This window comes from Adiantum capillus-veneris, chromosome 19 (assembly GCF_014529385.1).
Source record: "Adiantum capillus-veneris isolate H3 chromosome 19, ASM1452938v2, whole genome shotgun sequence".
Taxonomy (NCBI): Eukaryota; Viridiplantae; Streptophyta; class Polypodiopsida; order Polypodiales; family Pteridaceae; genus Adiantum; species Adiantum capillus-veneris.
In genome coordinates, this window is record NC_140949.1 from 38,019,782 (window position 1) to 38,035,127 (window position 15,346).

A 15,346-nucleotide genomic window follows, 5' to 3' on the forward strand; every position below is an offset into this window, starting at 1 on the left:
CCGGCACTTCAGTTTGAGCTATCTTCCACTAGCACGATGATAGTGATACAGGGGGGGCGACCTACACTCCAGCCTGCTACAGAGCTTACTCCACAGGAGTGGTGCAGCGAGAGAGAGGAGTGCTGGGAGCTCATCAGTGGCCTGACACTTTGGTTCATCTAGCGGGCCCGCTGTTTCCGCATTTTTGAGGCTCGCTCTGTGCCACCAGCAGAGACTGTTCGTGACTTTTGGCTAGAGCTGATCCATACTCTCAGAGGACAGCTTGAGGGACTACAGGGAAGCTCCGACCGCATGCGGGAGCGCCGCGAGGCTTTCCTTCGACTCTGGCGCCCTGGGCCTTTCTACACCATTGTCTAGGGTGTGCTCAGATGGCACTACCGACCACTTATGTGGCTCTTCCCTCCTCCCATCCCTTGATTTAGCCTCATTGTATATATGTTGTTCTCTCATTGGGAGAGTCTCCCCATCATGTTTGTTGTAGCCCTCTCTTGCAGAGGTGGTTGTAGCCCTACGGGCAGCTTTCATTAACTAATAGAAGGATCTTTTTCTCGGAAAAAAAAAAAGAGCACGGCTTGGCATCATCTCAAAATGAATAAGATAGACAATTTAGATGACTACTACCAGAGGTTTTGGAATACCTATTTGCCACTGTCCTCGTTTCGGAGGATCACTTTGAAGGACCAAATTGAGCGGTTGTGTTGCGGATTGCCAAATGAGATTCGATGGTATTGTTTGCACAAAAGGTCCGACTCCATTCAGAGACTTACGGGACATGCCAAGCAACAGACAACCAATGTCCACCTCAACAGGGCAAGAGTCTTCCACGGAAAAGAAAGAACCAAGGAAACCGGATAATAGTTCATCAGAGAATTCCGAAGAAGCAAGGGATTCAACTAATAGTTCATCAGAGAGTTCCAAAGAAGCAAGCAAGGGAATCACCTCATGGTTCGTCAGAGAATTCCAACAATTCAAATTGAGGTGCAAGAGGATAGGGGAGGCCGGCAGGGCTACCAACAACAAGTCACAAAGCACAAGCAAAGAGCAAAGAGGTAAGCTAGGTCCACCGAATAATTTGGTTAAGGGTACTTTATGGCTCTCAATGCAAAAAGGATGGGGGAAGAGAGCCTCGCAGATTCTCTTCAATTTTGAGCTTTACCTTGAAGCTTTTGGATTATGAGTAGTGTCTATTCCGAAAGTTCCCGATGACTCAGCACGTTGAATCTAGTGCGGTGCGGACTGCACAAGAGGGGAGCCACTCCAGTCCTTTGTCACAGATTGCCTAAATCGAATAAAGTCACTAATTTCTCTTTGAGATTTTAGAAGTATTTTGCGGAATGACTTTTTAAAAATATGTACATTGAATTGGGCATTTCCTAGATTGAACATGCTCTTTCGTGTGTGTATTGTTAGAGCATGTGTTGAAAAGATAAAATGTCTGCAGCATTTTGTCTGATGAATGATTAAAAAAATTAGTGCATCTGTAAGAGATCAGCAAAATCTGGATGTGATGGCTAAGTGAATGAAGAGTGAATGTGATTTTTGTGCATCAGGATTTCTAACTGGATGAGATGACTGGATACTAATGTGAGTGCATCAAGAGTTCCGAAAGGATGAGATGGCTACGTAGGGATCTAGGTGCATCAAGAGTTCTGGACTAGATGAGATGGCTAGATTGAATGATTGAAACACAGTGCTCAGTGTAAACTCACTGTGAACTAAGTGTGTGATTACTTTGTAAACTGCATGCTCTATGAATATACTGTCTTGTGGAGATGGTCAGGGCAGGGAATGTCACAAGTTGGTGATGTGGCGTGTCCAAATGAAAGGACTGGCCGAGCATTCCAAAATCCCTTATGGTGATGCAACCACAACAAGCATCCTCATACGCATCTCCTATACAAGAAGAAAAGACTTGTGACGACCCGGAGGTTGGGCCGTCATGCGGAAGGTGCGTGGTGGGCGCGTTTGCGGAGAAAAGGGCCCGGCTCGGACGGGACCGGCTCGGGTCAAGGTGCGTTTGTCTTCAAGGGGCCCGGCTCGGACAGGACCGGCTCAGGTCATGGTGCTTTTGTCTTCAAGGGGCCCGGCTTGGACGGGACCGGCTCGGGCGAGTTGCGTTCCGTGGGTCGGCGGCCGTGGTGTGTTTCGCGGGTCTTGCGTTCCGAGTCCCCAGCCCCACGTAGCCTCAGGCTCCCCCGCACTCACGGAGGGTCATAGCGTGCCCTGGGGAACCTTGCGCGGAGCCCCCACGGTGCACGAGTGCGTGGAGTGAGGCTAGCGTGTCTAGGTGGGGGGTCCCCTCCCGTGGCCGTTTTCGGGAGGCTCATACCCCTTATATACACCCCCGGTTGAAGAAAGTTCGACGTCCTCGTCGAACGAAGGGAAAAGAGAGCTTGGCTATGCATGGGCCAAAGGTCTAAGGGGTGCATATAGTGCAAAGTGCGTGAAAACTGTACCCGAATGCAAGTAGGTAGCATGCTTTGTTTTTGGAATTTTTGGAATAAAGTGTGTGTATTTTTGTGTTTTTGGCAGAAGGCTGAAAAGATATGCTTTGAATACCCAAGTAGAATTCCCCATACTTGAGCATTCCCCAAAAGGTAACCCGATGTGCGCGGAGCCACCTGCTGCATTGGCCCGCGCGGAGACTTCTTGAAAGTTGAATTGGAGGTAAAGTCCGTCGCAATGCAGCCCTTGCGAAGTTGCAAGGAAACTTACCGTCATTTTGACGCGCGTTGTAGACTTAGGTTGACACCAGCTTTGGTTTCCAATCGCTGAATCTTGAATCGGGTAAGGTTACTTGGTTAGATGCAGTCTTTAGGTTGAAGTAGCTTTGGTCGTCATGACACCATGAAGGCTTTGGCTGAATCTTCAATCGTCAAACTGATCCCTGTTGGTCCCTGTGTGGACGTCATTTGGAGGGCTAGCTCGGTGCCCTTTTGGTCTCTTGTAGACTTGAATGGGTCTTCAGCTCAGCATGGGCCACAAAAGTGGCCGAGCGCGACAAACTAAGGGGAGTTAGTCCATCGCGTTTTTCTCTTTCTGATTTTTATATAAAGAGCTTTGTCTGGCTCGCATCTTTCCTTTGTGTTTGCAGTAGTGGTACCGAGTGTGACGGCCCGGGGGTTGGGCGCGTCACGGGACAGGGTGTGACGGCCCGGGGGTTGGGCGCGTCACAGGGACGGGGGCCTGAAGCTCTGATAACCTGAAGCTCTGATACCAAGTGTGACGACCCGGGAGTTGGGCGCCTCACGGGAGAGTGGCTCTGATACCAAGTGTGACGACCCGGGAGTTTGGGCCGTCATGAGAACGTGGCTCTGATACCAAGTGTGACGACCCGGAGGTTGGGCCGTCATGCGGAAGGTGCGTGGTGAGCGAGTTTGCGGAGAAAGGGGCCCGGCTCGGGCGAGTTGCCTTCAAGGGGCCCGGCTCGGACGGGACCGGCTCGGGCGGAGTTGCCTTCAAAGAGGGCCCGGCTCGGACGGGACCGGCTCGGGTCGAGGTGTTTGTCTTCAAGGGGCCCGGCTCGAACGGGACCGGCTCGGGCGAGTTGCGTTCCGTGGGTCGACGGCCGTGGTGTGTTTCGCGGGTCTTGCGTTCCGGGTCCCTAGCCCCACGTAGCCTCAGGCTCCCCCGCACTCACGGAGGGTCATAGCGTGCCCTGGGGAACCTTGCGCGGAGCCCCCACGGTGCACGAGTGCGTGGAGAGGCTAGCGTGTCTAGGTGGGGGGTCCCCTCCCGTGGCCGTTTTCGGGAGGCTCATACCCCTTATAAGACTCAACCAAGAAGAAGACGGCTATGGAAACGAGCTAGCAACTCTCTAATCAATGGGCTAAAAAATTCATTCTAGAAATAACAATCCAAGGGCAAACAGATATTAACTTTCCATAACCAGCCAAGCCACAAAGGGACAGTGCCAGATATCAACCTTGCTGATGATAATAGCAACAGTGATGATTCTTATGACATCTCCTACCAAAAACTCACGTCGTCACCCTCACTAGCAGCTTCTGTAACAACCATAGAAAAGGCCAAAAGCAAAGAACAACAAGTCTGAACCAAAAAGTTCGACAAATCTTAGTACCAAAGAGCCAGCTCGGCAAGGGGTTAGAGTTTAAAAACTCTGAGCCAAAAGAACTGAACTCAGAAGAACTATGAAGATTTGGCCGTGGGGCCTAACGGGTTAGAGTTTATAAACCTAACCCCTACCAACTTGAAGAACACCGGCCGAGGGGCCTCAAACCCTAAACACACAAAAGCTTGAACTCTGGCTGGATTTCCCTAAATCGTGCAGAATGATGACGTGGCATGCTCTACAGATTTCCACGATTTACACTGGCTGTTTCGGGCAGTTTTTAGCGCAAGCTTTTAGAAGCAGATGCCTTTGGTGTCAAGTGCTTTTAGAACTAATGCTTTTGGGCCTCAGCTTTTTGGCATCCCTTGTATTGTTTATAAGGACCCAGTGGGCCACTTTGAGAGAGCATCTCGACAGTCTCTGACAGAGTTGGACCCTTGCGGAGTTGTACCTTTGTGAAGCAATAATAAAGAAATACCAGAAGGGGCATGAGTCCTTGGGGCCAGTGCATCTAGGGAGGGAACTCCGCCGTTCCATGCCAACTCTCTCTCTCTCAAGAGGCATACCCACATACTCAACCTGATCAGAAGAGAGGATCTGAAAGCATGCCTCAAAACAGTTGGTATGACGAGGAATGCAGAGAGACGAGAACCCAAGTCCAAAAAGAGCTTACACTTGGGATCATCACATATAAGCAGTCTCGGATTGCACTCATCACCTCCGACGATTACTTCTCCTGAGATCTGGGGTCAATATGTAACATCATTATATATGGTATCTGGACAGCCTCCACTACCAGATCCGCTAGAGCCATGCCCCGCTACTAGTACTTTCTTTACTACGGAAATGGTGGAAAAAGCCATTGATAAGATGAAGACAAGAAGAGCATATGATCATGATGGCTTAGTAGCAGAACATCTGATCCATGCCAGGGATCTACTTTCAGAAGTCCTTGCTCGTCTGTTTAATCGGGTCATGTGTGAAGGATTACATGAACCTTGGAAATTATCTACTATCGTACCTATTTTCAAGTCAGGGGATCCTATGATACCCGGGAACTACCGTACCATTATGGTAGGTCACACTTTGACCCGACTGTACGCATCCATTCTTGAACAAAAATTGAGTAGATGGGCAGAGAATGAGGGCAACAGGACAAGCTGGATTCAGAAGGGGTTATTCCACTTTAGATCATATTCTTACGCTCAGAGCCATTATTGAGGAAGGAAGAGCAAACGGGAGAAGGATGTATTGTTGCTTTGTGGATTTTCGGAAAGCTTTTGATACAGTACCAAGGGCCAGATTGATGCGCAGGATGCAAGAGTTAGGGGTCCCCAAAGAGATTATTTGGGGGATCATGGCCTTATAGGGGTCAGTAACTGGTTATGTACGTACTCCAGAAGGGGATTCCGACATTGTTCACTCCACCGTTGGAGTAAAGCAGGGATGCCCACTGTCCCTTACTTTATTTGGTATGTACATAGATGAGGTATCAGATTACATTGATAGAGAAGGTGACAGAGATGCTCAACTTGCAGGGTCATGGATCCCTTTGTTGTTGTATGCAGATGATATTGTATTGATAGCAGAATCACCAGATGGAATGCAGAGGCAGCTAGATACATTACATAAATTCGCGGAAGACAGTGGACTGTCTGTAAACTTGGGTAAAACCAAAGTTATGGTGTTTAACACCACACCGCAGTGGGTTAGGAGATCGGCACCTACATTTGCATATGGCCAGGATACAGTAGAGTACACAGATGCACACACATACCTTGGGGTGGTATTTGCAGGACCGAAGTTTACTCTTAAGAAAGCAGCGGATGCTAGATTATCCAGAGCCTCTGCAACCCTAGGAGGGTTGGAGAGGATGTGTTCACAAGTGCAGTTTTAGGAACCACGAACAAAACTTTGGCTCTTTGATACTGTGGTGGCTTTGGCTATGCTTTATGGGGTCCAGATTTGGGGACCATCTGTGGATCAGGATAATTGGAAGTCAATGGAGAGACCTTTGGTATCTATGATTTCCCGAATGATTAGAGCCAAGGCCTCCGTACCACATGTGATTACCCGAGCGGAACTAGCGGCCCCTCCGATAGAAATTGAAGCTCTTACCATATCAGTGTCCTTTATACATGGTTTGTGGGATACAAATAATGGCCGATATACTAGACTGGCCCTCGAATCCTCTCGACAATTGGAAATGAAAGGGGATACATCATGCTGGTATGCGCAACTGTCCTTGTGGTTTCAGAGACAAGGGTTCAGTATGGAAAGATTACCCCCCTTCCAATACTCTCTTGAGGCTCCATCACTGGCAATTACACGAAAGGAGATTAATAAAATCATCCGACAAGATCTTATACAGTTGGATACTAAGAGGACATGGGTGGACCCTACACAAGAATTGGGCACGAAGATGGCCGACTACAAAGAAAACTTCCTACAACTATCTGAAGATGGATTTGTGATTCGCCCGAGTTACATGGATACCCACCTGTCTCATGGTTTGAGATGTGCTATTGGTCAGATACGTACATCCTCACACCAATTGGAAATTGAATTTGGCAGATTTAGGGGAATCCCACCTGAGAGCAGAATTTGCAAGTTATGCGGAATGCAGCCGGAGACAGAATTACACTATATATGCCACTGCACAGTATACTATGAGATACGTGGGCGTTTTCATTGCCTCTTTAAAGAAGGCTTTGGACCTCTAGATAGAATCATGCAATACCAAGATCAAAGATGCTTAGGCTTGTACCTACTGGAACTACATCGGCACAGGGATAATCTAATGAGAAGACAAAGAGCACTACGGCCTCAAAGGCAGATCATAGACTTCTTCGGATCGAGAGAAGCAGGAGTGGAAGGGAAAGCAAGAGGCCAGCAGCCAACACAAAGGAGTACCCACATTCATACCAAAGGCACCTTAATTGACAGAGCGATTGAGCTTAGGAAATCGAGACGACCACGACAAAGATGCAGAAGCACACTTCACCGGAGGAGACTACAACAAAGGATTAGAAGCATTCTAGCCAGACACCCAGAATGCTCCTAAGAAGTTTATTTAATACTTTGTATTTAGTTTTTTCGCATTTACTTTCACACTTAGTACTTTAGTACTAAGGTACCCAGACATTGTAACAGATTCACCACTTTTGTATCAGTTTGGTCTCATAGGTCATTCTGGCCTTTTGAAGACGTTAATATAACATTTCATTTCATCTCTCTCTCTCTCTCTCTCTCTCTCTCTCTCTCTCTCTCTCTCTCTCTCTCTCATGGAGACACAGTGCCACCAGGCCCACTTCCAGGAGCCCCGGACGAAGGGGTGGCTCTTTGACACACTGGTCACACCTGCACTCATGTATGCCTCGGCCATTTGGGGACCGAGACTGGCAGACTCAGTATGGACACAGATAGAGAGGCCACAGATTATTATGATCTCCAGGATGATTCGCAGCAAGCCATCAGTTCCACACGACATTATTAGAGCTGAGCTGGCTGCACCACCGATGTTGGTAGAGGCACTCTTTCAGACTGTTTGCCTTCTTCACAGATTCAAAGATATGGATCCAGATAGGATCTCTCATAGAGCCTTCATTGCATCTAGAGAGATGGCACAGGCAGGGGACACTAGCTCATGGTATGCCCAGACAAGAGATTGGCTAGAACAGCACGGTTTTGATATCGATAGACTACCACCACTCCAGTATGACACCCAGGCCCCGACCTATACCCTCTCACGCTCTGAGCGGAATAGGGTCATCAGACAGGAGATATGGCATACATATATTCAGTGGACATGGCGCAGGCCCACAGACACCCTACCTCCTAAAATGCTATATTACTATGAGCATTTTCTGAGGTTCTCAGAGCAGGGATTCATTGAGATTCCATTATACATGCAGGAGTACATGCCGCACCGACTTCGGGTCAGCATTGGCCAGCTACGAGTGTCATCACATCAGCTAGAGATTGAGAGTGGCAGAGCCAGAGGCATACCACGAGAGGAGCGTACATGCCGGATCTACCAGACGGAGGTGGAGAGTGAGGAGCATTTTGTCATGAGATGCCCAGCATATACAGAGCTGAGAGAGAGATATGGCATTGGAGACTCATTACAGCAGCATATGATAGGCCGAGAGCAGAGGAGGTTTGGCCAGTTCCTGATTGCGGCTTTAGAGGTTCGAGAGCAGTTGTTACAGCCACGCCAGAGTCAGGATAGCAGGACACAGACTACCATCACACAGTTTTTCCGACGAGCAGGGCCAGACCCCGCCACACTACCTACACAGAGTAGAGGGCTTACCCTTCTGCAGGCAGAGTCTCAGAGGGCACGTCGGAGACCGAGGCTCCCAGGATACAGGACACATGGGTGTCACCAGAGGGAGATCTCGAGGATACTAGCTCTACACCATCAGTATCTAGAGCAGAGTCATGTACCAGCACCAGGGGATCCAGCATTCCAGAGATACCTGAGCAGGCCACCACCGATATACCACATTCTCTACCCTACATATGTTGCTTGTTTTTAGATACCCTCCCTATCATCTCATGGTGGTATCACCTTGCAGCCCCTAGTTGAGCCTGATGATGCGTGAGCACACCTCGACACGAGGACCCACACTACACATTGTACACCACATGCACCACCCTACCACACCCTTTTGCATAGTATAGGCTCATTTCAGTTTGTACCCTTTTTTTATTTTCCGATGCCTAGAGCATCAACACATGTATATGATATTGTCTCATAGGTCGAGTTCGGCCTTTCGAAGACGTTAATAAAGCTTTCTTTCTTTCTTTCTTTCTTTCTCTCTCTCTCTCAAGTTGCTTGGAGTGTCCAAGCCTGTAACAGGCTTCTTTGTGGCTGTGCCCAGCCTTGTGAGTTTGTGAGATCTTTTCCAGATTCCAGGCAGGTGGGGGAATGTTCCAGATTTGGTCCGGCCAATTGTGGCCCTTTTGGTGGGTGCCCTATATTCCTAGTTCTCCATATTTTCCCAAAATTTTGGGTCATGGTTTTCTATGGATGTGAGTCAAGCATTTTGGTTGCTCCCCTATATAGGGAGGGAAGGGCGCCCTCATTTTGGCATCGTGTTGTGCGGAGACTTGTATTCTCTTGTTAGTAGATTGCCCTGCAGATCTTGTCTAGTGTCCACTCTCTCTCCATTTTCTCTCTCACGTTTTTCTCTTTCCTCTCCTCTCTGTCTCCCATATGTACCCTCGTCACCAGGCCTTTCGCTGCACTTTGACAATGTGCATCCTTCGGAGACCTAGAGGCACTGTCTGTGGACTGCCCCCACAGGCCAAGTGGATTTTTGCTCAGGATCCTCCAAGTGATGGCCTCCTTTCTGCCAAGGATGACTTTCACTTGAGGAGTGGTAGCATGGTCAATGAGCTCAAGGCCAACATGTGGATATGAGACAAAGCAAGACAACTAAGGGATCAGGCTCCAGGCAGGATGACCTCAGCACTGCCCAGTCCTTGATTTCCCGATAGCAACTTCGACACGAGAGACCCCAGATGGGAGCTGATTAGTAGCATGGGCCTACGGTTTGTATGGCAGGCCCATTGCTACAAATTTTGAGCATTCAAACTAAAGAGGGGCTAAAGCACTTGAACAAAACACAAAATCAACGAACACAAGAAGAGGATATGAAGCCAAATTAACCGAATTAGAGACAACTCTGAAATGTTGTCACTGCCCAAGAGTAGAAAATCTACATTGAGTTAGTTTATGATTAGTACGCACTCTATAAAAGCAATGAACCTACATAAGCCAGAGGGATGAAAAGAAGTGCAGGGCAAGTGTGTAAGTGAGAGAAGCACAACTTGATTTAACAAAAGCATGTAAGAAAACAACCCACAACATGAGCTGAAAAAGAGTTTTCTTTAAGGCGCCTTTGACATAAACGTTACTTTTTCAATCAATAAATTAGAAAAAAAAAATTGTTAATTGAAAGCTTCCACAAACTGCCTTTGGGATGCCTTTCTTCAAAGCGAATGAATGATTGAACTGCAGTAGGACTAAGAATATATTTTATACTACCATACAGCTAACAAAGCAAGAGCCTCTTTAACTTGCCAGGAAACACAGTACTAGACCCTTAACTGACTACCATTAAACAAGCAACTCAAGACCACATTAATTCACAAATTGGCTTCAAACAACCTCATAGTGAGCAATAAACTCTCAACAACTTCTTTCCAATGCAATTATCATTAAGGCCAGTAATCTCAATAAAGTAAAAGCTTGTACATTCATAATTAGCAGCATCATCATACCTGTTCCATGAGGTTTCGTACAGCAACAGCTGGATCTGGAAGACGATGAGCCAATGTCGCACTTTGGACACCTCCTGAAATTGGTGTACGAAATAGACCTGCTCGGCTAGTGTTGCCTGGACTGTCTGACGTGGCCATTGTTAGTTGATCAGCTTGTCGTAGCAGTACAGGAGTGTTCTCAAAAACCTGGTCCATAGTCACAACTCTCTCTCTCTCTCTCTCTCTCTCTCTCTCTCTCTCTCTCTCTCTCTCTCTCTATCTATCTATCTATCTATCTATCTATCTATCTAAAAGAAAAGACTTTTCTATTGCTAAGATGTACAAAATATGCCAATCACCACAAAGGTGTGATCCCAAAATCCATCAACTGTATAATCAATCAAAACCAAGTCTATTTGTTGGATCCGAAACTCTAAGATCTCCTAACATGTACTTTTTACCAACTCCTAGAGGTGGAAACTTCGCCTCAAACTGTGTCATAAGAATAGCTAGAGGAATCTCACCTCTATATGAAGAAGACTGTCACAAGACGGGCACCACGTGCCAACGGAAAAGAACAGACTGAACAACTTTAAGCACTTCAATAACAACTAAGCTGAAAAGAGAGGGACGACACGGGGAGTGGCGAAGTTCCACCCCAGAGAGTATTGGCCCCAAACCTTGGCGCCCCTTTCGGTATTTCTTTTTATTACTTGAACTCAGTACAATGCCGGTACTCGCGCTCTGCACCTTCTCACCAAAGTGTGCCAGATAATGATCTCTCTGCACATATTTAAAGGCCCTTGGCCTTGAAAAGCAGTTACATGGAAAGCAATCAAACTCAAAAACATCTGGCTCAAAAGCTGGCGCTGAAAATCAGCCAGCATAGATCACGGAAATCCTACAGGCTGCCATGTCAGCAAGTCAACACAAAAATCAGAAATCCGTACAAGTTGCCGCGTCAACAGTCAGCGCGTTTTGCAAGCTGTCTGTACAACTGCCATGTCATCATCTTCTACACATGTGGGTTTTGCTTTAATTTCTCTCTGTGTCACTTGGGCCCTATCGGACAGGATTCCATAAGTTGGTGGGAACTCTTCTTTAAAAATAGGCCACTCAGCAAGACTTTGTAAGTCGGTAAAACTTCTCCTGCTGCTTCAACTTCTTCACTTAGGGTTTAGGCCTTTGAGCCGGGATCTGCAGGTTGGTTCCGTTCTTCAGTGGCTTGACACGTCAACAGTTTCTGACAAAGACCAAGACTGCAAGATCCCGTGCAAATCAGGCTCTAGAGAAAGGTGGTATAGATGTAGAAGAAGTGGAAGCATCTGGAGGTGGTCTTTGGATAATAGGATCACAACGCCTGAATACTTGGTTAATCTGTCTACTATAGTTTACATGCAACCATGCCCATTCTGAGTCATGGGAAGCTAAAAATGAAATCCATTGCAATACTCTCCCAAGGGACTTGGAATCGGTAGAGGTTTGAGGAGTCTTCTCATTTTGTGCCTGTCATACTTCACTTTCTGACATACCATACAAGTACGCACAAATCCTTCCACATCCTTCTTGAGCTGCAGTCCGTAGAAGTATCTCTCAACACCCTTAAGTGATGCCTCTATGCCCATGTGCCCAACAAAAGGAGAATTATGACACTCCATCAACACCTTTGGCCTCAAACTACGAGCAACACACAACACAGTCTTTTGCAATAAAAACCCTTCTTTGAGAGAATATCCTGAAATTGTATCCCAGCTTTGTACCCTACTAAAGATCTCACCCTCCGGATCTAGAACATATTGCTCCCGCATCTCATCAAAGTCACAATGATGTACTATAGGTGACAGCAAATATCTCCGGCTTGCGAGACAACGCATCAGCCACTACATCCTTCTTTGCCTTCAAATAGAATATCTGGAAAAGGAACTATGACAAAACGTTCATCCATCTCATATGCTTCTCCAAAAGCTTGTTTTGGGCAGGAAGTATCTCAAATTTTGATGATCTGTGTACACTAAAATCCACACTGAGCAAGGTATCACTCGACTGAGTCAAAGTGTGAATCACTGCTAAGGGCTTCATGTTATCTCTTCCTATTGAGAGCGGCTCATTCAGGGGGTCTATTCGGAGTACTGCCAGGAATCAAGTCTATGGTGTGATCCTCCAGTCTTTCAGGCAATAACTCATCACGCAAAGCCTCATAAAAACAATCGCCTTGAGCTTGCATAAAAATTTGCTGCTTCGACTCTAGCTATGTGACAAACCGGATTCCTTACTGTCTCCGTTCTTCTCCTCCTCCTTCAAACAATTGACAAAATGAGACCGGTCTCTGTACACCCAAAGCACTTGCCTTGCTTGTAATACCGTCTTTTGCTCAGAAGACATCGAGGATGTCTTCTTCTGTGATTTCTTGGATTTCTTTTTTTCCTTTGAGGCTTCTATCTCTGCAGCCTTTTCTATCTCTGCAACCTTTGTCACTCGCTCGTCTGTCGGACAAGTAACCTTGTCTGTAAGGAAAAACTATCCGTTGCATGCTTCATGAATTGTTGAATCCTAGAAGAATGCTGCTTGATGCAATATCACAATATCTCTTTGGGTAGTCCACAACAACAGCGTTCCATATTGTCATGAAAATTAGCTTCTACTTTTCTTAAAGTGTTTTCCATCTTAATTTGGCCATTTAAGTCTCGAGAAAAAGAAAGAGAACAAGTGAAGTTGATTTAAGTGCTTATAAACCAGCTCGGTCAAAGACTTGAGACCAAAGGAGAGAAGTCTATAAAAGGGCAAGAATAATTGTCGTTTAGTTATCTTGGTCAAAGGTACAAGTCTAGAAACGGTAAATCTATTCCAAGCAGCTTTGTTCCAAGGTACAGGACAAAGAAAATTACCTAGAGCAATTATAGGAGTTTAAAAATAAATACTAGTTATGTTCATTTCAAGTAATTTAAATCACTCATTAGACTCCAAGTATGAAGTCTGAGAAGCCTTAGAATAAAGTTAAAATTCACCAGAATTAGTTTACATTTAGCAGGTCTAAATTTAACAAGTTTCGAAACTAGCTTTGTGGTACCTCCAAAGCACTGTGCTAAGGTTTTGCACAGGAGGTAAAATTTTAAAAGCCCAAGGGTGAGTTTAACTTTTACTAGAGTCCGTCCTAATTTAGCACATTCTAAATTAGCAGGTAGACTCTAGCCCGAGTCAGCTCCATAAAGTCTCCAAAGAGTAGTACAAAGGTCTTGCACCCGAGCCAATAGAATTAAAGGTAAGTCTATGGTTTTTAATTTATGCTAAGGGAAATTTAAAGCCTAAGGTTAGATCAGCGCTTCCTTATTTGGTAAGTTGACCCTAGTCCCTCTTTACCAATTTGGCTAGGCAACATGTCCAACGTAGCTTGTACCTTCTTTGTGGAAGTTGGTGTGTGAATGTACTCTTACCAAATTCACGTCAAAAGGAAGAGGGGACGAGTCTATTTTCAAGATAGCAAGGGGAGACATGTGTTTGCATAATTATGTATCTAATTGCTTTTAAAGTTTTTACTTCTCATTGGACCATGTATTAACTTTTCCTTTGAGAATTTTGGCTAGTGAGAAAGAGGACTCGTGTTGTTTTTTGGACTCTCTCTCTCATTTTTCTTTCATTCTCAATTGCCCAAGAGTGGCTAAGCAAGTGTTCTCACACTCCCTCTGTCACAAAATCATGACTTGGCAGTGCCCGGACACACACACACATGCACATGCTGACGTGGTAACCAGTACGAACGCTCGGAAAATGCCCTAGCATGCTGACGTGGCAGACAATACGGATATCTGCGTCTGGCACTGACAGCAACTGACGTGGCAAGCTGTACGAAAATCCCACTTTTTGCGCTGACGTGGCAGTTATACGGAAATCTGCTTTTAGAGCTGGCTGGTTTTTACTGGCAGATTTTGACCAGTTGCTTTTGGATATAATTGCTTTTAAGTTTGAAGCTTTTGGGGCTCTGCTTTTAGCATCCCTTGTATTCTGTATGAGTGACCCTAGGGGCTCACTCTACAGAGCATCTGGACGCAGAGTCTGAGAGCGAGCACCCGCAGGTCGGTTGTACTTTGCTCAAAGATTAATATTAAAACAAATATGAAAGGGGCACCAGCCTTTGGGACCAATATCTCTTGGCATGGAACTACGCCAGGCCGTGTCGACTCTCTTGTGATTTGTGAATAATTTTGAAGTGAATCTCTGCTGTGTCGCGGTAGAATCTTGACTTAGGGTGTCCAAGTTTGTTACAGTGGTATCAAAGCATCAGGCGTGTGCTTTTCTCAAAGCATACCGGTTGTATCAAAGGGCAGACAAGGCACTTGAGCACGATTTTGGAAATTGATTTTTGAAGAATCTTCATGTCCCAACTCCGGACTTATTAACACTCCCACCCTTACTTCATCCCGCATCAGGCGCGCTCCCGTCTTCATCGCTTTGTCTTACAAGGCATAAAGCCATTAAGAATCCCAGATTACACATGGGTTCTCGTGAAGAATCAGATGGAGATAACACCTCTCAATGGGAAGGAAAAGAAAAGTTGACATCCAGCATGGGAATTGAAGAAAAGAATGAAGATTTGGGCAAATATTTTTTGGTAAAGTTTGCCAGAGCAGAATATAAGCGTCCACTGTAGGTTGACATGGGTGTGAAAAGATTGACGAAGTACTCTAGAGACCCGAGATTTACGAAACACCTGAAGATTATCCGATTGATGGGATTCACTCGAGATGGAGTGAGACCAATGCGTCTCCTCTCAGGACAGGGAGGAAAGCTGAAAGGATAGATGAATGCAGAAAAGCGGAAGCTTTACTCGCAAGAAGAGCTGGAACAGAACTATTGACCAGAAGATGAACAAGATGCCAGAAAGGACATTGAGCGAGATATTGATGAACTGACAATCTGGTTGTTTGTAACTAATAATCGGAAATGGAGCGAGAAACTCGCATCTATATGTATTAGGAAGCATGGAGCTGGACATCCACTCTTTTGCAA

The 15,346-nt window shown here is 46.1% G+C and overlaps 1 protein-coding gene across 1 annotated transcript in view; it reads right to left on the reverse strand.

The window, feature by feature from the left end:
- LOC147433851 (non-canonical heme oxygenase HOZ, chloroplastic-like) overlaps positions 1-15,346 on the reverse strand; it is a 108,428-nt gene that overhangs the window by 23,134 nt on the left and 69,948 nt on the right. The window contains exon 2 of the mRNA XM_086490481.1: positions 10,364-10,549. Within this exon, the coding sequence (XP_086346607.1) occupies positions 10,364-10,549 (186 nt within the window). The remainder of the gene's footprint in view (positions 1-10,363; positions 10,550-15,346) is intronic.